Source organism: Oncorhynchus tshawytscha, unplaced genomic scaffold (genome assembly GCF_018296145.1).
Source record: "Oncorhynchus tshawytscha isolate Ot180627B unplaced genomic scaffold, Otsh_v2.0 Un_contig_11576_pilon_pilon, whole genome shotgun sequence".
Taxonomy (NCBI): domain Eukaryota; kingdom Metazoa; phylum Chordata; class Actinopteri; order Salmoniformes; family Salmonidae; genus Oncorhynchus; species Oncorhynchus tshawytscha.
The window spans coordinates 62,609-88,441 of NW_024609616.1; the positions used below are offsets into that span (position 1 = coordinate 62,609).

The 25,833-nt window shown below is 44.1% G+C and overlaps 1 protein-coding gene across 1 annotated transcript; it reads left to right on the plus strand.

The window, feature by feature from the left end:
• The first annotated feature begins 6,674 nt into the window (after positions 1-6,674).
• On the plus strand, positions 6,675-25,833 carry ift27 (intraflagellar transport 27 homolog (Chlamydomonas)). Its single transcript, XM_024433472.2, has 7 exons — positions 6,675-6,829; positions 7,368-7,447; positions 21,096-21,155; positions 21,312-21,371; positions 24,786-24,903; positions 25,022-25,131; positions 25,291-25,833. Exons 1-7 carry the CDS (start codon positions 6,796-6,798, stop codon positions 25,387-25,389), a joined length of 561 nt encoding a protein of 186 aa, XP_024289240.1. The 5' UTR covers positions 6,675-6,795; the 3' UTR covers positions 25,390-25,833.

The following is a 25,833-nucleotide window of genomic DNA, read 5'->3' on the forward strand; positions in this document are numbered from 1 at the left end:
ACACATTTCAAATGTCATATTATGTGTATATATACAGTGTTGCCATCTTAGAGACTTTGTCCCTATATTTAGCGAGTATTCAGACCCCTCTAGCACACATTTTCAAAAAATCGACTAGCGACTTTTTCTGGTGTTATTGGAGACTTTTGGAGACTGACGTTGAAGCATATTTCGTTCTTACTCTTCTCAACGAGCAGCGGATGCTGCCTGTCCCAAAGCACTCACAGAAGGCCCAGTCCTCGCGCAGCAGTCCCTCCCAGCTGCAGTCACAGCAGGAGATGTTCACCCCTCCCGTCCAGACTACAAATGAATCGCGCATGCGGGAAGCCGCCGCTGGCTGATCCCGTCCTGGCTTACATTCAGGGCGGGATGTAAATGTAAAATGTTCTTTGTCTAAAATAAATCACTGTACAAAAATAAATCACTGCATTTGACTCAGCCTCAGTCACTTACTCACCTTGTCCACTGTGTGTGTGTGCCGCTCTGTGACATAAGCTAAACATCTAGCTGGCTAGCTCATCATGTCTCAGTCTAAACTGTACACTCAAAAATACAGAAAGGAGTGGGAAATAAACCCTGAATTCAAAGGCTGGTTGAAGCCATTTATTGGAGATGATACACGGGCATCCTGCCCGGTGCACGAAATCTAAGGAAGTCTCTAGATTTTGCTCGCCTGAAGTAGAGTATATTGTGATAAACTGCAGGCCACACTACTTGCCTAGAGAGTTCTCAGCTATACTTTTCGTGGCTGTTTATTTACCACCACAGACAGATGCTGGCACTAAGACCGCACTCAGTCAGCTGTATAAGGAAATAAGCAAACAGGAAACCACTCATCCAGAGGCGGTGCTCCTAGTGGCCGGAGACTTTAATGCAGGGAAACTTAAATCAGTTCGACCAAATCTCTATCAACATGTTAAATGTGCAACCAGAGGGAAAATAATTCTAGATCACCTGTTCTCCACACACAGAGACGCATACAAAGCCCTCCCTCGCCCTCCATTTGGTAAATCCGACCACAACTCTATCCTCCTGATTCCTGCTTACAAGCTAAAATTAAAGCAGGAAGCACCAGTGACTCGGTCTATAAACAAATGGTCAGATTAAGCAGATGCTAAACTACAGGACTGCTTTGCTTGCACAGACTGGAACATGTTCCAGGATTCATCTGATGACATTGAGGAATACACCACATCAGTCACTGGCTTTATCAATAAGTGCATTGAGGATGTCGTCCCCACAGTGACTGTATGTACATACCCCAACCAGAAGCCATGGATTACAGGCAACATTCGCACTGAGCTAAAGGGTAGAGCTGTCGCTTTCAAGGTGCGGGACTTTAACCAGAAAGCTTACAAGAAATCCCTCTATGCCCTGCGACGAACCATCAAACAGGTAAAGCGTAAATACAGGGCTAAGATTGAATCATACTACACTGGCTCCGACGCTCGTCGGATGTGGCAGGGCTTGCAAACTATTACGGACTACAAAAGGAAGCACAGCCGCGAGCTGCCCAGTGACACGAGCCTACCAGACGAGCTAAATCACTTCTATGCTCACTTCGAGGCAAGCAACACTGAGGCATGCATGAGAGCATCAGCTGTTCCGGACGACTGTGTGATCATGCTCTCCGTAGCCGACGTGAGTAAGACCTTTAAACAGGTCAACATGCACAAGGCTGCGGGGCCAGACGGATTACCAGGACGTGTGCTCCGGGCATGTGCTGACCAACTGGCAGGAGTCTTCACTGACATTTTCAACATGTCCCTGATTGAGTCTAATACCAACAGGCTTCAAGCAGACCACCATAGTCCCTGTGCCCAAGAACACAAAGGCAACCTGCCTAAATGACTCCAGACCCGTAGCACTCATATCCGTAGCCAATGAAGTGCTTTGAAAGGCTGGTAAGGGCACACATCAACACCTTTATCCAAGAAACCCTAGACCCACTCCAATTTGCATACCGCCCAAACAGATCCACAGATGATGCAATCTCTATTGCACTCCACACTGCCCTTTCCCACCTGGACAAAAGGAACACCTATTTGAGAATGCTGTTCATTGACTACAGCTCAGCGTTCAACACCATATTACCCTCAAAGCTCATCACCAAGATAAGGATCCGGGGACTAAACACCTCCTTCTGCAACTGGATCCTGGACTTCCTGACAGGCCGCCACCAGGAGGTGAGGGTAGGTAGCAACACATCTGCCACACTGATCCTCAACACTGGAGCTCCACAGGGGTGCATGCTCAGTCCCCTCCTGTACTCCCTGTTCACCCACAACTGCATGGCCAGGCACGACTCCAACACCATCATTAAGTTTGCTGACGACACAACAGTGGTAGGCCTGATCACCGACAACGACGAGACAGCCTATAGGGAGGAGGTCAGAGACCTGACCGGGTGGTGCCAGAATAACAACCTATCCCTCAACGTAACCAAGACTAAGGAGATGATTGTGGACTACAGGAAAAGGAGCACCGAGCACGCCCCCATTCTCATCGACGGGGCTGTAGTTGAGCAGGTTGAGAGCTTCAAAATCCTTGGTGTCCACATCAACAACAAACTAGATTTGTCCAAACACACCAAGACAGTCGTGAAGAGGGCACGACAAAGCCTATTCCCACTCAGGAAACTAAAAAGATTTGGCATGGGTCCTGAGATCCTCAAAAGGTTCTACAGCTGCAACATCGAGAGCGGTTGCATCACTGCCTGTTACTGCAATTGCTCGGCCTCCGACCGCAAGGTACTTCAGAGGGTAGTGCGTACGGCCCAGTACATCACTGGGGCAAATCTGCCTGCCATCCAGGACCTCTACACCAAGCGGTGTCAGAGGAAGGCCCTAAAAATTGTCAAAGACCCCAGCCACCCCAGTCATAGACTGTTCTCTCTACTACCGCATGGCGAGCGGTACCGGAGTGCCAAGTCTAGTACAAAAAGGCTTCTCAACAGTTTTTACCCCCAAGCCATAAGACTCCTGAAAATGGCTATCCGGACTATTTGCATTGTGTGCCCCCCCCCAACCCCTGCTGCTACTCTCTGTTTACCTTATATGCATAGTCACTTTAACTATACATTCATGTACATACTACCTAAATTGGCCCGACCAACCAGAGCCCCGCACATTGGCTAACCGGGCTATCTGCATTGTGTCCCACCACCCGCAAACCCCTCTTTTTACGCTTCTGCTACTCTCTGTTCATTATATGCATAGTCACTTTAACAATACCTACATGTACATACTATCTCAATAAGCCTGACTAACAGGTGTCTGTATATAGCCTTGCTACTCTTTTTTCAAATGTCTTTCTACTATTGTTTTATTTCTTTACTTAACTACACACACACACCACACACACACACACACACACACACGTTTTGTTTTCTTTTTTTCCCACACCATTGGTTAGAGCCTGTAAGTAAGGTCTACACCTGTAGATTGATTTGATTTGTATTGTAAGGCTGATTTCTACCCCGACCTTAGTAAAAAAACACATGGCAACTCAAAAACAAACTCAAAAGGCAAAGCCTAATAACAGTTCCACCCAAAACAATCTGCCATTTATGGTTTAAAAAATTGACTCTGCAATAAAGCTGAGGCTACCATGGCATTCGCTATCGCTGAACACTGTTCCATGCTGGCATGTGATCACATTGGAGAAGCATGTAGAGCTGCTTTCTCAGACTCCACTGTTACCCGCTTCGAGCCTCCTCAATGAGTCCACGGTTGTAAGTGTCTCTAAGTACCTGGGGGTTGTGATAAGGTACTTTAGTGACACCAAGCAGACAATTGTATCAACATTTAAGGGGCTTGTTGAGTTGGAGGGAGGAGATGCCAAATCTATAGCCCGTGCTGTTGTGGCTTTCCTCAGTGTTATCTTAAAGAGAAACTCCTGGGGATAGGGACTGACAATGCCTCTGTTATGACAGGGATTAACAATGGGGTCCATAAAGTGCTGAAGGAGGAGTATGGCCTCATCTGGTTCTTATTCGCTGTGTTCCACTCTCTGCAGCTCGCTGTAAGTCATGCTACCAATGACACCATCCCTGTAGTGTGGAGTACTTGGTACGAGAGACTTATAACTGGTTTCCTGTGTATCTAAAGCACAGGGAGGCCTATAAGGCCATATATGAGACCATCTACTGTGGGGAGAAACCTTTACAGACAACCAAGGTGTGTGTGCCACACGTTGGCTCTCCATTGAATCCGTGGTTTCACGCATTTTGGACCAGTGGGAGGAGATTAGACTGTATTTCACAGTCACCAAGTCCTGTGAACATTGCTACATGGCTGAGGGTTTATACTCCATGTACAGTGAACACTGCTACATGGCTGAGGGTTTATACTCCATGTACAGTGAACACTGCTACATGGCTGAGGGTTTATACTCCATGTACAGTGAACACTGCTACATGGCTGAGGGTTTATACTCCGTGTACAGTGATCCTCAACATATTGGATCTGACTTTTTTGAAGTCAGTGCTGGGTGAGGTACACTAGTGCTGGGTGAGGTACAGTAGTGCTGGGTGAGGTACAGTAGTGCTGGGTGAGGTACAGTAGTGCTGGGTGAGGTACAGTAGTGCTGGGTGAGGTACAGTAATGCTGGGTGAGGTACAGTAGTGCTGGGTTGTACGGTAATGCTGGGTGAGGTACAGTAGTGCTGGGTGTGGTACGGTAGTGCTGGGTGAGGTACAGTAGTGCTGGGTGAGGTACAGTAGTGCTGGGTGAGGTACAGTAATGCTGGGTGAGGTACAGTAGTGCTGGGTTGTACGGTAATGCTGGGTGAGGTACAGTAGTGCTGGGTGAGGTACAGTAGTGCTGGGTGAGGTACAGTAGTGCTGGGTGAGGTACAGTAGTGCTGGGTGAGGTACAGTAATGCTGGGTGAGGTACAGTAGTGCTGGGTTGTACGGTAATGCTGGGTGAGGTACAGTAGTGCTGGGTGTGGTACGGTAGTGCTGGGTGAGGTACAGTAGTGCTGGGTGAGGTACAGTAGTGCTGGGTGAGGTACAGTAGTGCTGGGTGTGGTACGGTAGTGCTGGGTGAGGTACAGTAGTGCTGGGTGAGAGCAAGTAGATCCTCTTAAGCTTCTTGACAGCTTGGTCAGCCTGCTCAAGTCTGTGACCAGCAGGGTGCTGAATCCACTGGCAAATGTTGATGTACTCAAAGGGCCAATAGATGGATACATCAGTCCCAACCCGTACCTTGGTTACCTTTTTGAGTCAAAGGCAGCTGAGCTCCACCTTGCGCCTGAGGATGAAAACAATGTCAGAAAGCGGTGTGTAGCCTTCACCATCTCCCTCACTAAGGAGTTGAGGGTGAGACTGCCGGACAACATCGAAGCATTGTGTAGCCTTCACCATCTCCCTCACTACGGAGTTGAGGGTGAGACTGCCGGACAACATCGAAGCATTGTGTAGCCTTCACCATCTCCCTCACTAAGGAGTTGTCCGGCAGTCTCACCCTCAACATTGAAGCATTGCAGTACATGTCAGTTTTCAATGTGGAGGAAACCCTAAAGCACAATAAGAGCCCTGGAGAAATAGAAAACATAGCCAAGCTCCTTTGCTACTCCCCTGCAGAGATAGACAAGATTGTCCAGCAATGGCGTGCCATCCATCTTAGTAAATGGAATGAGACAAAAAACAAACAGAGCGTCTGGAGTGAGATTTGGAAGTTCAGGGATGCAGCTGATATCAACCCGTTTCAAGGACTTGCCATGGCTGCTGTGTCTGTGATGTCATTGCCAAACTCGAATGCTGAAGTCGAGAGAGTATTCAACTTAGAAATGGGATGTCCTTGCAGACCCTTAACTCCATCCTGTACATTCGATATGGACTGAAGCTGTCTGGTGAGTCTTGCTATGAGCACCAGCTGCCTGATAATGTTTTGCATCTTTTTGGCTCATCAGCTGCTTACTCATTTAAGTCAGCTCCCTCAGTTGCTGAACCTGCCATAGAGAGCCTTGACCAAAAAGACAATGACCCACTCTTTCTGTGAGCCAGTACAGCCTGTGTGTGTGGAGGGGGGTCTGGAAAAAACAACCATTAACCTGAATTAGGGCCAGACTAGTTACCATCATTTTCTCACATTGACAGTTTTTTCTGTTGTCTCTTTTTGTCTAATTAGATTGTTAATGTAAATTGTACACAAAAAAATGAGGGAAAACTGTGTTGAAGGGGAAGACTTACATAGACTTTGGCAGCCTCATTTTTGCTTCTAATAATCTTAGGACACAACAGGGATGGCATTTAGGAGATAGAATTTAGGCCTACCTACTATAGACAATTATGATAGAAATGATGGCCTGTCAAGCATTGCATATTTTATAGATATGAATATACCTGTGTGTATTCAAATTATGTTGATTAGCTATTCTAAAAGATGGGATGCATGTGGGATGCATGCATCCATTGAAAATATCACTGAGGCAGTACATAAAACAATTCTTAATACTTTTTTTTTTCTAACAAGGGAATAAAATTCAGTAGGCTAATTGCTAGAATAATGGTCTACAGTCAATGAACGCTTCCATCTAGCGGCAATTAAGGGAACAGTCACGTTGGGCTCAAGTTGACGTCAACTCTCTTACGTTAACACAGCTGGCCAATGACAGCGCAGATATCGATACGTGCTTGTTGGTTGGATCAGTGAGAGCGTTTCTGCTCAGGTTGCTAGGAAACGCGTCGTGTCCATGTTGCCGAGGCGGAAGGAAGATTCTGTAGCGTAAAATTAAAAACACAAAGCAGTTTTGAACATTCTGCTAATATATTTATTTGTTTGTACGCTGCCATGGTGAAATTAAGAGCAAGGTGCCTTCTTGTAGGTAAGATTTAGAAATGTATTCGTTGCTAAGAAGTTGATTTGGGAATGACAACGTCTGTACTGTAAAGAAAGTAGCTGAGAGTTAGGCTAGCTTGCAAAACTTTGGATAGGACAGAGTAGCTAACTAGCTAAATTAGAAAAGGCCCTAGATAGCTCACAGTTTTACAAGCATTTACAAGTTACATAACTCTAGGATTACACGTTTGAGTAGGGTAAACATGGAAGAGACGTATGTAAGTCTATCAATTCGATTTAAATTCAAGGGGCTTTATTGTCATGGGAAACATATTTACATTGCCAAAGCAAGTGAAATAGATCATAAACAAAAGTTAAATAAACAATAAAACATTTACAGTTAACATTACACTTATGAAAATTCCATGTCAAATGTCATATTATGTCTAAATACAGTGTTGAAATGATGTGCAAATAGTTCAAGTACAAAAGGGGAAAATAAATAAACATAAATATAGGTTGTATTTACAATGGTGTTTGTTCATCTCTCTGTCTCTCTCTCTTGCCACCCTTCCCCTCTTCAGGAGATCCAGCAGTGGGGAAAAGTGCTCTCTCTCAGATGTTCCGGAGTGATGGTGCACACTTCCAGAAGAACTACAGTATGGTGAGAAAATAACTTTGAGACACACACACACACACACACTGGCCTCTCTCTAGCCTGGTCTCCCAGAACTGTTTGTTTGTGCTCTTGCCAACTCAGATTCTTCACTTAAAATGTATGCCAAACAAAAACCATTGATTTCAAAGTTTAACAAATCATACAACTCTATGCACAAGGACTACTTTTAACAATATGCACTGAACATTTTACCAAAACACATTTACTGGAAGAACTGTGTTGATATTCCAAAAACTGTTAAATATCTGCTCAGAATTATGATTCAATGATGTCTGCAGAAATGATGGGTTGTCAGCTATGACATGACTCATTGACCACACACACTGCATAACAACAACGCACTGGTGTGAGTGTGTGCGTTGTGACACACCGGTCTAAGTGAACAGAGACAAATCAAATCACATTTTATTTGTCACATGCGCCGAATACAACTTTTGTAGACTTTACTGTGAAATGCTCATCCCAACGATGCAGAGTAAAAAAAAAGAAAGTGAAATACAATGTAATAATAATAGTAACACAAGGAGTTAAATCCACTAGAATGGAGTTTTATACAGGGAGTATTAGTACCAGATCAATGTGCAGAGGTATCAGGTATTTGAGGTAGATACAGCTGAAGTCGGTTTACATACACCTTAGCCAAATACATTTAAACTCAGTTTTTCACAATTCCTAAAATGTAATCCTTGCAAAAATTCCCTGTCTTAGGTCAGTTAGGATCACCACTTTATTTACAAAATGTGAAATCTCAGAATAATAGTAGAGAGAATGATTTATTTCAGCTTTTATTTCTTTCATCACATTCCCAGTGGTTCAGAAGTTTACATACACTCAATTAGTATTTGGTAGCATTGCCTTTAAATTGTTTAACTTGGGTCAAATGTTTTGGGTAGCCTTCCACAAGCTTCCCACAGTAAGTTGGGTGAATTTTGGCCCATTTCTCCTGACAGAGCTGGTGTAACTTAGTCAGGTTTGTAGGACCCTTGCTCGCACACACTTTTTCAGTTCTGCCCACACATTTTCTATAGGATTTGAGGTCAGGGCTTCGTGATGGCCACTCCAATACCTTGACTTTGTTGCCCTTAAGCCATTTTGCCACAACTTTGGAAGTATGCTTGGGGTCATTGTCCATTTGGAAGACCCATTTGCGACCAAGCTTTAACTTCCTGACTGATGTCTTGAGATGTTGCTTCAATATATCCACATAATTTTCCTACCTCATGATGCCATCTATTTTGTGATGTGCACCAGTCCCTCCTGCAGCAAAGCACCCCCACAACATGATGCTGCCACCCACGTGCTTCACGGTTGGGATGGTGTTCTTCGGCTTGCAAGCGTCCCCCTTTTTCCTCCAGATGGTCATTATGGCCAAACAGTTCTATTTTTGTTTCATCAGACCAGAGGACTTTTCTCCAAAAAGTACGATCTTTGTCCCCATGTGCAGTTGCAAACCGTAGTCTGGCTTTTTTTATGGCAGTTTTTGAGCAGTGGCTTCTTCCTTGCTGAGCGGCCTTTCAGGTTATGATGATATAAGACTCGTTTTACTGTGGATATAGATAATTTTGTACCTGTTTCCTCCAGCATCTTCACAAGGTCCTTTGCTGCTGTTTTGGGATTGATTTGCACTTTTCGCACCAAAGTACGTTCATGTCTAGGAGACAGAACGCATCTCCGTCCTGAGTGGTATGATGGCTGCGTGGTCCCATGGTGTTTATAGTTGCGTACTATTGTTTGTACAGATGAACGTGATACCTTCAGGTGTTTGGAAATTGCTCCCAAGGATGAACCAGACTTGTGGAGGTCTACAATTTATTTTCTGAGGTCTTGTCTGATTTCTTTTGATTGTCCGATGGTGTCAAGAAAAGAGGCACTGAGTTTGAAGGTAGGCCTTGAAAAACATCCACAGGTACATCTCCAATTGATTCAAATTATGTCAATTAGCCTATCAGAAGCTTCTAAAGACATGACATCATTTTCTGGAATTTTCCAAGCTGTTTAAAGGCACAGTCACTGGAATTGTGATACATTGAATTATAAGTGAAATAATCTGTCTGTAAACAATTGTTGGAAAAATGACTTGTGTCATGCACAAAGTAGATGTCCTAACCGACTTGCCAAAACTATAGTTTGTTAACAAGAAATTTGTGGAGTGGTTGAAAAACGAGTTTTAATGACTCCAACCTAAAGTGTATGTAAACTTCTGACTTCAACTGTATGTACATGGGTAAAGTGACTAGGCATGAGGATAGATAATGATAAGAGTCAAATAAATAACAGAGTAGCTGCAACCATTTATGAGTGTAAAAGTGCGTGTGTGTCTTTGTGTGTGTGTGTGTGTGGGGGGGCACCAGTGTAAACTAGGGCACCAGTGAGGAGTTCCTACACTGGACGAGTTGTTACAGCTGTTGATAAGTCATTGTAATAATCTGACAATGTTTTTCTTGTCATTACATTAAGATATAAGGGGGGGGGGATCATAGCTATACAATTCACCAGTTGATTTAAAACCTATGTTTATCCCTTTCTCATGGTTGTCGTCTTGATGGATTTGTCCTAAATGGTGTGACATAAAACATGACTTTTCTGTCCTTGCGTTAATGTCAGTCTAAGTTGTCCTTATATCACGTATTAACCATTAATCAGTTCAATTAGACATTGAACTTGAACCCTGTAAGAGTCCTGGATCTAGCTGTCAAACTGGTTTTTGTATAGTGATCTCAGAAATGCACTGCAACTACATCACATTGTGTGTCTCCTTATGTTACAGGGTGAAAACTGTTTTCATGGGCTCAACAAATCCCACATAGAATGCTCCTAACTGAAAGAATAATCATACCTTGATGCTTCAAACCTAAATTGAGGCTGTCATTAACATGGTTCTTCAATAATTATGTATAATACTTGTTGGATGCGCATTTGGTGTTGAGCTGTTTAATTACGCCGTGATCATTTCACACATCATCATCTGATCCAGGAAGGAATATTCCGAATGACAGTCAGGTGATGAACAGCTGTTGTGATAGCCTATGTCATGCTACAACAGCCCAGGTGATGAACAGCTGTTGTGATAGCCTATGTCATGCTACAACAGCCCAGGTGATGAACAGCTGTTGTGATAGCCTATGTCATGCTACAACAGCCCAGGTGATGAACAGCTGTTGTGATAGCCTATGTCATGCTACAACAGCCCAGGTGATGAACAGCTGTTGTGATAGCCTATGCCATGCTACTACAGCCCAGGTGATGAACAGCTGTTGTGATAGCCTATGCCATGCTACAACAGCCCAGGTGATGAACAGCTGTTGTGATAGCCTATGCCATGCTACTACAGCCCAGGTGATGAACAGCTGTTGTGATAGCCTATGCCATGCTACAACAGCCCAGGTGATGAACAGCTGTTGTGATAGCCTATGCCATGCTACTATGCTACTACAGCCCAGGTGATGAACAGCTGTTGTGATAGCCTATGCCATGCTACAACAGCCCAGGTGATGAACAGCTGTTGTGATAGCCTATGCCATGCTACAACAACCCAGGTGATGAACAGCTGTTGTGATAGCCTATGTCATGCTACAACAGCACAGGTGATGAACAGCTGTTGTGATAGCCTATGCCATGCTACTACAGCCCAGGTGATGAACAGCTGTTGTGATAGCCTATGTCATGCTACAACAGCCCAGGTGATGAACAGCTGTTGTGATAGCCTATGTCATGCTACAACAGCCCAGGTGATGAACAGCTGTTGTGATAGCCTATGTCATGCTACAACAGCCCAGGTGATGAAAAAAAGGTGTTCCTGAGGAATGTCCAGAATGTTTTGGTGTCTCATTCCTTACTCCGGTGAAGACAGTTGTGTCTGGATTCATATTGGATCTATTATCTCTATAGCGAATCAATGTTGCTCGTCTGTCGTAGTTTTGTAGTCTGCTTGATTTATTGAGTAGGGTATTGGAGGCTATTTTGTAAATGACATCGCCAAAGTCGAGGATTGGTAGGATGGTCAGTTTTACAAGGGTATGTTTGGCAGCATGAGCTATGAGCTCGTAATGGAATAACATGACAAATACATTTCGGTTTCCGTGTTACACCTGCAATTTTAAACAATACAAGGGGTTTGAAGTAGCCTAGTGGAACTTGGAGCTCAGAAATGAATAATATCTAATGCGGGCTTCAACTTGGCTTTCCAAACAAATCCTTCCATTACAAAAGGAACCTGGCTTTCTAAAAACAGAGATGGTGAGGTTAATACTACCGCTATTGATGGCTTTATTATGTGTGCCTGCGTAGGCCACAGAGTCTACAGAAACATCACCATCCATGCAACCTATTTATTTAGTCAGGACACATTATTCTCACACATTTTAGAATATAATAATAATTACAAAATCAATGCATTGGCAAGGCCTAAAAATGTATTATTCTGAAAGTGGTAATGGCATACTTTTGACACTTTTTGCATGCTTTTTGGGGGGTTGGCTGTGTGTGTGTGGGGGGTTCTATATTAAGCCTTATATGTACATAAATCAAAATGATTGCATTTGAGTAATTTAGCAGACGCTCTTATCCAGAGCGACTTACAGGAACGATTAGGTTTAAGTGCCGTGCTCAAGGGCACATCGACAGATATTTCATTTAGTCGGCTCGGGATTCAAACCAGCAACCTTTCAGTTACTGGCCAAATGCTCTTATCCGATCGGCTACCTGCCGCACAATTGTATAACACAGAGGTCCTTGAAAATTACAATGAAGTGCTTGAAAAAGTCCCTAAAACTAGTTGAATTTGACTTGTCAATGTCTGTATGAACCCTGCTTAAAGGATGAATAGTCCTAGGCCTATGTCGTGTCTTTGGCATCATTAAACTGAAGATTAATCTTTATCAAATAACTCTCTGTAATTATTATTACGCGATTAAACTGATTAATCATGTAACTGTAATTAACTAGGAAGTACTAGGGGCACCAAGGAAAATATTCAGATTATAAAGTTAGAATTCTCCAAATATAACTTTCAGATATTTTCATATCTGATCAATAGTCTTCTGATTAATGAATTCTTCTTTACCTCGCGTTAGTCTCATTCCAAACGTCGTAAATTGTTGGTTATCTGCACGAACCCAGTCTTCACTATGAGTCATCCATACATCAATTGTCTTAAATCATTTATTTATTACTAAGTAATTCACAGAAATGCATAAACAAACAGTAGATAGTTACAAGGAAATGATAACGGCGTTTCCCTAGTGGGATAAACCAGTATCGCAGCTTGGTGGACACAAAGGGAAGTGGGGGTCGACTGAGATGAGACACTACAAAGTTGATCATTATAACAATTGAAATGCGAATCCTTTGCACATGAACGCTCACTCATTCGGGAATAATTGCAATCAATATATATATTTACGCTCAGTGTGTCGTCGGGATCTCTGTTGAAAAGTTAGTTTCTGTTGGAGAGTCTGTCCGTCCTCTCTCTCTCTCTCTCTGACGCGGTTAGAATGGATAGTTCAGAGTGGCATTCATTCATGTCGTTATAGAATAGATGTTTCGGCGGTTGTCAGTCTTCGCGTTCAATGATAACGAATTCCTAGCTGCAGACTATTGATTCATATCAAAGACTTGTTCTTATTCTGACGGTATCGATAGTCTAAGAGTTTAACCACGTGGGATGGTTAAAAGTTTCAGCAGTCTGGTCTCAAACCTTGGCCCTCTCGTTATCGAGGTAAGCTGGTCTGCAACCTTTGTCCTCTCGTAATTGAGAGAAACATGGTCTGTTGAGAAATTCTCAAGGTTGGGGTTTTATTCGGGAAGAGCAGAAAGGGACCTGTCCCGGGACGCCAGACCATAACTGTGCTCATGGGCGGTCCTCTGATTTAGTTAAACTCCAAAGGGAATTGGAGTTTCCTTCATTAAACAGTCCAAAATCCCATTACACAATTTCGCAAACAGTATCATCCTCACTCATTCATCTTATACAACAATTAGATGTAAGCCTCATATCTGAGGCTATTGTATAAACAGCATTATGGTTATGTGGCCATATTGTCTCCCATGAGTTTCACAAAATTGTACCAAACGGACCAATTCGTAGCTGTATTCTTCACCGATCTTTTATACCTTCTCCAGAACATACATGTTGCTCGGACCTCAAGTTCTGTGAGGTGGAAGAAATTCCTTTGTTCTCTCTATGAAAACTCACTCTCTCTCTATACTGTGGCCATGAGGAGATCATCTCCTCCAGGAATTTACAACGTAAGGTCGTAGCAGCCTGAGTGTAGGAGACAGAGAGAGGGAGATGGTGCTCGCTGTACCCAAAGAGGACAACGCCATGACACATATGTTGTTGTAAGTGGACGTATGGGACAATTTGCATGTATTCCTCTAAGTACACATGTGGAACTGCATAAAAATGATTAACATTTTGAAATGTTGATCCCAAAGTCACACATTGCATTCCATTTTTTATGGAAATACTCATATACAGTTTAGTAGTGTGCATAAAGTCAGTGCAGATAGGTTCCGTGCAGATAGTCTGGGTAACCATTTAATGAACTATTTTGGAGTCTGATGTCTGTTTAGGGGTTAGAAGCTGTAGCCGATGCTCCGGTACCATTTGCCGGACAGTGTCAGATTGAACAGTCTATGGCATGGGTGGTTGAAGTCTGACAATTGTCCAGGCCTTTCTCTGACACTGCCTGATATAGAGGTCCTGGATGGCAGGGAGCTTGGCACCAGTGATGTACTGGGCTGTCTGCACCACCCTCTGTAGTGATTTGCGTTCGAGGTTGCTGCATTTGCCATACCAAGCGGTAATGCAGCCAGTCAAGATGCTCTCAATGGTGCAGCTGTATAACTTTTTGAGGATCTGAGGGCTCATGCCTCCCTCCCTCCTGAGGGGGAAGATGCACTGTCGTGCCCTCTTCACGACTGTGTGGAACATGGTAATTCATTAGTGATGTGGACACTAAGAAACCTGAAGCTCTCGACCCGCTCCACTACAGCTCCGTCAAAGTGGAGAGATCACTTTGGGGAACATTACTATGATACAACACACACGTACGCACGCACGCACAGCATGTGAATGTTACCCAGACTCCAACTAACTGGGTTCAGTCTGTTGGACTAAAGGTTATAGGCAGACAGACTGACAGACAGCATCCGGTCCGCAGCCATTCCATTCTCCTCACGTTCTCTTCCTCTCAAATGTCAGACGGCCTGTTAGGTTACCTACCGACCAATCTGATCCGCAATTTATTCCGGACAGTCTCTCTCTCCCTCGCTCTCTCTCTCTCACTCTCTCCCTCGCTCTCTCTCTCTCACTCTCTCACTCACTCACTCACTCACTCACTCACTCACTCACTCACTCACTCACTCACACACACGCACACACACACACACAATTCACAACACACCCAACCAAGCTTTATGTATTCTGTACAGGCTCTCATTGACATTCCACTGAGAGAGAGCCTTCCCAATTCCCATGATGCATCACATCAGCTCATTACTCCGTCTCCGTATTAGCTGGTTGGAATATCGCTGAGGAAGAGTGTGTGTGCGTGCGTGTGCAGTTGGATGCAGTCTTTTGTGTGTGTGTATGTGTGTGGCGGTTGGCTGCAGTCTTGCACACAAATCAAATTGTATTGGTAACATACACATATGTAGCAGATGTTATTGCGGGTATAGCGAAATGCTTATGTTCAACAGTGAAGTAATATCTGGCATTATAAAACAATACACACAATCTAAAGTAAAATAATGTAATTAAGAAATATAGAAATATTAGGATGAGCAATGCCAGAGTCCGGAATATAAATATAGATGTATATGATGGGATGTATAGACATGGACAGTATCTCAATAGAATGTGTTGTATATACAGTGCCTTGCGAAAGTATTCGGCCCCCTTGAACTTTGCGACCTTTTGCCACATTTCAGGCTTCAAACATAAAGATATAAAACTGTATTTTTTTGTGAAGAATCAACAACAAGTGGGACACAATCATGAAGTGGAACGACATTTATTGGATATTTCAAACTTTTTTAACAAATCAAAAACTGAAAAATTGGTTGTGCAAAATTATTCAGCCCCTTTACTTTCAGTGCAGCAAACTCTCTCCAGAAGTTCAGTGAGGATCTCTGAATGATCCAATGTTGACCTAAATGACTAATGATGATAAATACAATCCACCTGTGTGTAATCAAGTCTCCGTATAAATGCACCTGCACTGTGATAGTCTCAGAGGTCCGTTAAAAGCGCAGAGAGCATCATGAAGAACAAGGAACACACCAGGCAGGTCCGAGATACTGTTGTGAAGAAGTTTAAAGCCGGATTTGGATACAAAAAGATTTCCCAAGCTTTAAACATCCCAAGGAGCACTGTGCAAGCGATAATATTGAAATGGAAGGAGTATCAGACCACTGCAAATCTACCAAGACCTGGCCGTCCCTCTAAACTTTCAGCTCATACAAGGAGAAGACTGATCAGAGATGCAGCCAAGAGGCCCATGATCACTCTGGATGAACTGCAGAGATCTACAGCTGAGGTGGGAGACTCTGTCCATAGGACAACAATAAGTCGTATATTGCACAAATCTGGCCTTTATGGAAGAGTGGCAAGAAGAAAGCCATTTCTTAAAGATATCCATAAAAAGTGCTGTTTAAAGTTTGCCACAAGCCACCTGGGAGACACACCAAACATGTGGAAGAAGGTGCTCTGGTCAGATGAAACCAAAATTGAACTTTTTGGCAACAATGCAAAACGTTATGTTTGGCGTAAAAGCAACACAGCCCATCACCCTGAACACACCATCCCCACTGTCAAACATGGTGGTGGCAGCATCATGGTTTGGGCCTGCTTTTCTTCAGCAGGGACAGGGAAGATGGTTAAAATTGATGGGAAGATGGATGGAGCCAAATACAGGACCATTCTGGAAGAAAACCTGATGGAGTCTGCAAAAGACCTGAGACTGGGACGGAGATTTGTCTTCCAACAAGACAATGATCCAAAACATAAAGCAAAATCTACAATGGAATGGTTCAAAAATAAACATATCCAGGTGTTAGAATGGCCAAGTCAAAGTCCAGACCTGAATCCAATCGAGAATCTGTGGAAAGAACTGAAAACTGCTGTTCACAAATGCTCTCCATCCAACCTCACTGAGCTCGAGCTGTTTTGCAAGGAGGAATGGGAAAGAATTTCAGTCTCTCGATGTGCAAAACTGATAGCGACATACCCCAAGCGACTTACAGCTGTAATCGCAGCAAAAGGTGGCGCTACAAAGTATTAACTTAAGGGGGCTGAATAATTTTGCACGCCCAATTTTTCAGTTTTTGATTTGTTAAAAAAGTTTGAAATATCCAATTAATGTCGTTCCACTTCATGATTGTGTCCCACTTGTTGTTGATTCTTCACAAAAAAATACAGTTTTATATCTTTATGTTTGAAGCCTGAAATGTCGCAAAGTTCAAGGGGGCCGAATACTTTCGCAAGGCACTGTATGTAGAATATGTAGGATAGAATATGTCGTATACACAGTCATGGCCAAAAGTTTTGAGAATGACACAAATATTAATTTAGATTTTGATTACCTGTTCAGGAGTCTTATGGCTTGGGGGTAAAAACTGTCCTAGACTTGGCACTCCGGTAACGCTTGCCATGCGGTAGTAGAGAGAACAGTCTATGAATGGGGTGGCTGGGGTCTTTGACAATTTTTAGGGCCTTCCTCTGACACCTTCCTTCCTCTGACACCGCCTGGTGTAGAGGTCCTGGATGGCAGGCAGCTTAGCCCCAGTGATGTACCGGCTACAATAAATGTGGCCTCAGGATATGCGGTTTCCAGTTTGCACAAAGTCCAGTGTAGTTCCTTGAGAGGCGTCGTGGTGTCGGTTTTAGGGGGAATATACACGGCTGTGATGATGATCTAAGATATTTTTCACGGAAGGTAATGTGGTCGGCATTTGATTGTGAGGTCTTCCAGGTCGAGGGAACAAAAGGACTTGTGTTCCTATATGTTACCACAATCGCACCATGAGTAGTTCATCAAGAAACATACACCTCCGCCTTTCTTTTTCCCCGGACAGTTCTTTGTTCCTGTCCGCGCGATGTACTGAGAACCCAGCTGGCTGTATGGATGGGGACAGTATATCTGGAGAGAGCTATGATTCTGTGAAAAAGACTGTGTTACAGTCCCTGATGTCTCTCTAGAAGGAGATCCTCGCCCTGAGCTCATCTACTTTATTGTCCATGGACTGAACATTAGCAAGTAATATACTCGCAAGGTGTGGATGATATGCATATACCTCCTGAGTGGGACCAAAATTCCACTCCGCACACCTCTTCTCCATTGGCGTTGCCTTGTAGCAGCTGCTGGGATGATTGGATTTGCCTTGGGGGGGTGCGAACAAAGGATCCCAATCAGGAAAGTCATATTTTTGGTGGAAATGCTGGTGAGTGACCGTCAATCCAATATCCAAAAGTTATTTTCGGCTGTAGATAATAATGCAGGAAAACTTCTCTGCAAATATTGCAAGAAATAACACAAAAATATATATAAATATGTGTGTGTGTGTGTGTGTGTGTGTGTGTGTGTGTGTGTGTGTGTGTGTGTGTGTGTGTGTGTGTGTGTGTGTGTGTGTGTGTTGGGCTTCAGTGTTATGTGTGTAAGTTAGTCATGCTCCGTGGCTTGGGCTCAGATGAGTAGAGCAGTGAGCAGTGCAGTGTTTGACAGTGGTGGAAAAAGTACCAAATTGTCATACTTCTGTAAAAGTATAGATTCCTTAATAGAAAGTTACTCAAGTAAAAGTGAAAGTCACCCAGTAAAATGCTACTTGAGTAAAAGTCTAAAAATATTTGGTTTTAAATATACTTAAGTATCATAACTAAATGTAATTGGTAAAATATACGTATAAGTATCAAAAGTAGAAGTAAAAGTATGAATGATTTAAAAGCAAAGCAGACGACACCATTTTCTTGTATTTTAAATGTACTGATAGCCAGCGGCACACTCCAACACTCAGGCATTATTTACAAAAGATGCATTTGTGTTTCGTGAGTCCGCCAGACCATAAGCAGTAGGGATTACCACGTGTTCTCTTGATAAGTGTGTGAATTTCACAATTATCCGGTCCTGCTAAGCATTCAAAATGTAACAATTACTTTTGGTTGCCAGGGAAAATGTATGGAGTTCAAAGTACAATGTTTTCTATATGAATGTAGTGAAGTAAAAGTTGTCAAAAATCTAAATAGTAAAGTACGTATACCCAAATAACTACTTAAGTAGTACTTTAAAGTATTTTACTTACGTACTTTACACCACTGGTGCTTGGTCCAAATGGCACCCTATTCCCTATCTACCCCATAAGGCTTTGGACAGAAATAGTGCACTATATAGGGAATAGGGAGCCATTTGGAAAGGAACTTCTGTGATTATAATATATATAATATAGATCAATATATGCCATTTAGTAGACACTTTTATCCAAAGCGACTTACAGTCATGCGTGCATATATTTTACGTATGAGTGGTCTCGGGAATCGAACCCACTACCCTGCTGTTGCAAGTGCCATGCTATTACCAACTGAGCTACAAAGGACCAAATGAAAATACTACCTTCCTTTTTTTCTTCAAGGTTATCACAGATATAGAACTGGATAGGTGTCGTGTGTCAAAGTACATACACACACCAGGGCTGCACTATATGGGAAAAAAATATTTTTTATTTTTGTTATTTTTTTACTAAGCATTACGATTAGGATTTGACGTGCAATACAGTGCCTCGCAAAAGTATTCATCCCCCTTGGCGTTTTTCCTAATTTGTTGCATTACAACCTGTAATTTGAATGGATTTGTATTTGTATTTCATGTAATGGACATACACAAATTAGTGCAAATTGGTGAAGTGAAAAAAATATATATACTTGTTTAAAAATATAAATGTATATTTTTTTAAAGTGGAAAAGTGGTGCGTGCATATGTATTCACCCCCTTTGCTATGAAGCCCCTAAATAAGATCAGGTGCAACCAATTACCTTCAGAAGTCACATAATTAGTTAAATAAAGTCCCCCTTTGTGCAATCTTAGTGTCACATGATCTGTCACATGATCTCAGTATATATACACCTGTCTGCAGAGTCTGCAAGACCACCAAGCAAGCGGCGCCATGAAGACCAAGAAGCTCTCCAAACAGGTCAGGGAGTTGTGGAGAAGTACAGATCAGGGTTGGGTTATATGAAAATATCAGAAACTTTGAACATCCCACGGAGCACCATTAAATCCATTATTAAAAAATGGAAAGAATATGGGACCACAACAAACCTGACAAGAGAGGGCCGCCCACCAAAACCCATGGACCAGGCAAGGAAGGCATTAATCAGAGAAGCAACAAAGAGACCAAAGGTAACCCTGAAGGAGCTGTAAAAGCTCCACAGCGGAGATTGGAGTATCTGTCCATAGGACCACTTTAAGCTGTACACCCCACAGAGCTGGACTTTACGGAAGAGTGGCTAGAAAAAAAGCCACTGCTTAAAGAAAAAAATAAGCAAACACGTTTGGTGTTCACCAAAAGGCATGTGGGAGACTCCCCAAACATATGGAAAGAAGGTACTCTGGTCAGATGAGACTAAAATTGAGCTTTTTGGCCATTAAGGAAAATGCAAACCCAACACCCCTCATCACCCCGAGAACAACATCCCCACAGTGAAGCATGGTGGTGGCAGTATCATGCTGTGAGGATGTTTTTCATCGGCAGGGACTGGGTGGGAGACTGGTCAGAATTGAAGGAATGATGGATGGTGCTAAATACAGAGAAATTCTTGAGGGAAACCTGTTTCAGTCTTCCAGAGGTTTGAGACTGGGACCCAGCAGGACAATGACCCTAAGCATACTGATAAAGCAACACGAGTGGTTTAAGGGGAAACATTTAAATGTCTTGGAATGGCCTAGTCAAAGCCCAGACCTCAATCCAATTGAGAATCTGTGGTATGACATAAAGATTGCTATACACCAGTGGAACTCATCCAACTTGAAGAAGCTGGAGCAGTTTTGCCTTGAAGAATGGGCATAAATCCCAGTGGCTCGATGTGCCAAGCTTATAGAGACATTCCACAACAGTCTTGCAGATGTAATTGCTGGATGGGTGGTTGGGTGGGGGGAGGTGAACACTTTCGCAATCCACTGTATAAATCAAAACACTTGGGTGGAGTGTTGGGATCCTAGAAATAGAATGATTTATATTAATAAGAAAAGTGGAAAGCAGCATCGTTCTTGTTTGACCCAACAGAACAGAATGTCTAGTGAATCTAACAGCGAGGGGGAGGAGCGGTGCTGCTTGAGTGACAAGGCTTGTTGTGTGTCGGAGGCAAGCGGAGAAAAAACACCTAAACTATAAGAATTAGGGCGGTGTGCAGCCTTAAAACACACCCACTCTTCCTCCTGTGTCAAAGTATGTTTATGTTGTTGTGTGGTTGTTTTTTGTATTGATTGGATTTACGTTGTTGTGTGGTTATTTTACGATGGTTGCGTTGTGGTTGTGTGATGATGGCTGGTTGTAGGTTGTTGCGTGATGATGGTTGGATTTAGGTTGTGTTGTGCCTGTTGTGTGATGGTTGGGCTTAGGTTGTTGTGTGGTTGTTTTCTAGACGGCTGGAGTGGAACTGGTTGTGAAGTCAGTGAACATCCCAGAGACCAGCGACAGTGTGGTGAGTACACGCTCCCTAGACTGACTCCCACACTCCCTCTATATTGGCTAGAAGCTAGGCTGTTTACAGAAGCCACCAATCTGGAGTTGTTTCATACTGAAAATAACTTTGTGATGATTGACAGTATTTCTCTGTCTCTTTCTCTCTCCCTCTCAGGAACTGTACATCTTTGACTCTGCCGGGAGGGAAACCTTTGTTGAAGCATGTGAGAAGTTGGTGAGGCCCACTACTTATCTACTCTTCAAAGTTACAAAGGATTCACGACTTTCCCTCATCCCTCTCTCATCCCTCTCTCTTCCCTCTCTCATCCCTCTCTCATCCCTCTCTCATCCCATCTCTCATCACATCTCTCATCCCTCTCTCATCCCTCTCTCTTCACATCTCTCTTCCCTCTCTCATCCCTCTCTCATCATCTTCTCTCATCCCTCTCTCATCCCTCTCTCATCCCTCTCTCTTCCTCTCTCATCTCTCTTCCCTCTCTCATCCCTCCTCTCTCTTCACATCTCTCATCCCTCTCTCTTCACATCTCTCATCCCTCTCTCTTCACATCTCTCTTCCCTCTCTCATCCCTCTCTCTTCCCTCTCTCATCCCTCTCTCATCCCTCTCTCTTCACATCTCTCATCCCTCTCTCTTCACATCTCTCTTCCCTCTCTCATCCCCTCTCTTCATCTCATCCATCTCTCTTTCCTCTCTCATCCCTCTCTCATCCCTCTCTCTTCTCTCTCTCATCCCTCTCTCATCCCATCTCTCATCCCTCTCTCTTCACATCTCTCATCCCTCTCTCTTCACATCTCTCTTCCCTCTCTCATCCCTCTCTCTTCATCTCTCATCCCTCTCTCTTCACATCTCTCATCCCTCTCTTCACATCTCTCTTCCCTCTCTCTCATCCCTCTCTCTTCACATCTCTCTTCCCTCTCTCATCCCTCTCTCATCTCTCTCTTCATCTCATCCCCTCTCTTCACATCTCTCTTCCCTCTCTCATCCCCTCTCTTCACATCTCTCTTCCCTCTCTCATCCCTCTCTCTTCACATCTATCTTCCCTCTCTCATCCCTCTCTCATCCCTCTCTTCACATCTCTCTTCCCTCTCTCATCCCTCTCTCATCCCTCTCTCATCCCTCTCTCATCCCTCTCTCTTCATCTCTCTTCCCTCTCTCATCCCCTCTCATCTCTCTCTCTTCATCCCTCTCTCATCCCATCCCTCTCTCTTCATCATCATCTCTCTTCCCTCTCTCATCCCTCTCTTCACATCTCTCTTTCCTCCCTCTCTCATCCCTCTCTCTCTCTTCTCATCCTCTCTCTTCACATCTCTCTTCCCTCTCTCATCCCTCTCTCTTCACATCTCTCATCCCTCTCTCTTCATCCCTCTCTCTCATCCCTCTCTTCACATCTCTCTTCCCTCTCTCTCATCCCTCTCTCTTCACATCTCTCTTCCCTCTCTCTTCCCTCTCTCATCCCTCTCTCATCCCTCTCTCTTCACATCTCTCATCCCTCTCTCTTCACATCTCTCTTCCCTCTCTCATCCCTCTCTCTTCACATCTCTCTTCCCTCTCTCATCCCTCTCTCTTCACATCTCTCTTCCCTCTCTCATCCCTCTCTCATCCCTCTCTCTTCACATCTCTCTTCCCTCTCTCTTCCCTCTCTCATCCCTCTCTCTTCACATCTCTCTTCCCTCTCTCATCCCTCTCTCTTCACATCTCTCTTCCCTCTCTCATCCCTCTCTCTTCACATCTCTCTTCCCTCTCTCATCCCTCTCTCTTCACATCCCTCTTCCCTCTCTCATCCCTCTCTCTTCACATCTCTCTTCCCTCTCTCATCCCTCTCTCATCCCTCTCTCTTCACATCTCTCTTCCCTCTCTCATCCCTCTCTTCACATCTCTCTTCCCTCTCTCATCCCTCTCTCTTCCCTCTCATCCCTCTCTCATCCCTCTCTCATCCCTCTCTCTTCATCCCTCTCATCCCTCTCATCTTCATCCCTCTCTTCACATCCTCTCTCATCCTCTTCACATCTCTCTTTCCCTCCTCATCCCTCTCTCTTCACATCTCTCATCCCTCTCTTCACATTCTCTTCCCTCTCTCTCATCCCTCTCTCTTCTCTCATCTCTCTTCCCTCTCTCATCCCTCTCTCTTCCCTCTCTCATCCCTCTCTCATCCCTCTCTCTTCACATCTCTCTCATCCCTCTCTCTTCATCTCTCTTCCCTCTCTCATCCCTCTCCTTCACATCTCTCTTCCCTCTCTCATCCCTCTCTCATCCATCTCTCTCTCTTCACATCTCTCCTCTCATCCCTCTCTTCATCCCTCTCTTCACATCTCTCATCTTCTCTTCTCTCTCTCTTCCCTCTCTCTTCCATCTCTCTTCTCTCTCCATCTCTCTTCCTCTCTCTTCCCTCTCTCATCTCTCTTCACATCTCTCTTTCTCTCTCTCTCATCCCTCTTCCTCTCTCTTCACATCCCTCTCTTCCCTCCTCATCTCTTCATCTCTCATCCCTCTCTCTTCACATCTCTCTTTCCTCTCTCATCCCTCTCTCTTCATCTTCTCTCTTCCTCTCTCATCCTCTCTCTTCACATCTCTCTTCTCTCATCTCTCTTCCTCTCTCTTCCCTCTCTCATCCCTCTCTTCACCCTCTCTTCTCTCTTCCCTCTCTCATCCCTCTCTCTTCACATCTCTTTCCTCTCTCATCCCTCTCTTCATCCCTCTCTCTTCACATCTCTCTTTCCTCTCTCATCCCTCTCTCATCCCTCTCTCTTCACATCTCTCTTCTCTCTTCCCTCTCTCATCCCTCTCTCATCCCATCTCTCTTCACATCCCTCTTCCCTCTCTCATCCCTCTCTCTTCATCTCTCTTCCCTCTCTCATCCTCTCTCTTCATCTCTCTTCCCTCTCTCATTTTCTCTTCTCTTCTTCTCTTTCCTCTCTCTCTCATCCCTCTTCTTGCTGAATGTTAAATCTCATCCCTCTCTCTTGCATCTCTCTTTCCTCTCTCATATCCCTCTCTCTTCACATCTCTCTTCCCTCTCTCTTCCCTCTCTCATCCCTCTCTCTTCACATCCCTCTTCCCTCTCTCATCCCTCTCTCTTCACATCCCTCTTCCCTCTCTCATCCCCTCTCTTCACATCTCTCTTGGGGCTCATCCCTCTGTCTTCACATCTCTGGTGTTTCATCCCTCGTCAGCAGTGAGCTGTCATTCAGTAACTGTGGTCGCTTGGCTGGATCCCTCTCTCTTCAGGGTCATCCCTCTCTCTTCCATCCCTCTTCCCTCTCTCAGGGTCTGCATCCCTCTTCCCTCTCTCATCTTCCAGGTATCCCTCTCTCCACACACTCTCATCTCTCCCTCTCTCATCCCCCTCTTCACATCTCTCTTCCCTCTCTCATCCCTCTCTCTTCACATCTCTCTTCCCTCTCTCATCCCTCTCTCTTCACATCTCTCTTCCCTCTCTCATCCCTTTCTCTTCACATCTCTCTTCCCTCTCTCATCCCTCTCTCTTCACATCTCTCTTCCCTCTCTCATACCTCTCTTTTCCTCTCTCTTTTGCTGAATGTTAAATGGATGCAATATTCAATGTTTCCACCCCCCCTCTTTCACCCTCCATCACCCCCTCTCTCCCCATCCCTCCCTCTATCCCTCTACAGTGGGGCCAGCCGTCTGTGTTGTGTCTGGTGTTTGACGTGAGCAGTGAGCTGTCATTCAGTAACTGTGGTCGCTGGCTGGAGAGGGTCAGGGCCCACTGCCAGGGTCTGCACATCCCAGGTACCACACACCTCAGCTCTGACCCCCTGTATCTGGAGGTACTTGATCTTAGTGCTCTGTGTGTGTGTGTGTGTGTGTGTGTGTGTGTGTGTGCGTGTGTTGTTGTTGTGACGTTCAGGTGTGTTGGTGGGTAACAAGTCGGACCTGTCCTCGCGGAAGGAGGTGGAGACCTCGGTGGCCCAGGAGTGGGCCCAAAGCCAGGGGCTGCAGTACCACGAGACGTCCGCTGTGAGTGCACCCACACCTGGACACAACAGACAAACTCATAGGCTTCTGGAGCCAAAGTGCCAACACCAAGTCCAAAAACAGTATACCCTCTAACAAAGCGATGATTAAAATGTTTCTCATTCTGTGTGTATGTGTGTGTGCATGGCATCTGTATTGCAGAAGGAGATGGAGAACTGTGAAGCTCCCTTTCTGAGTCTAGCCCAGCTGTTCCACTCTCTCTACCAAGACAGACTACAGACCATACAGAATCTGGCCTAACATTCTAGAACCTGACCTAACATTCTAGAACCTGGCCTAACATTCTAGAACCTGGCCTAACATTCTAGAATCTGGCCTGACAATCTTGAACCTGAACATTCTAGAACCTGGCCTAACATTGTAGAACCTGCAGAATAGAATCTGGCCTAACACATATAAATATCTATTACATTGTATATATTCTGTTTCTATGGCCTCTAGAAAGGATATATGGATTATATTTCTATGGATTCTAGGACCTGGCCCAATGTTCTAGAACTTGGCCCAACATTCCCTAAGTGAAAAATACTGCATCTGACATTGAGACATCCACCTTACATTGGGGTGGAGATTAAGATGAAACTGTTATCTACAATAATTAATGTTCTGTATATTCTTCACGTTGTCTGAGTTATGCAGGAGAACATGATAAATGGAATTAAAGTTTGTGATTTCTGTACAGTA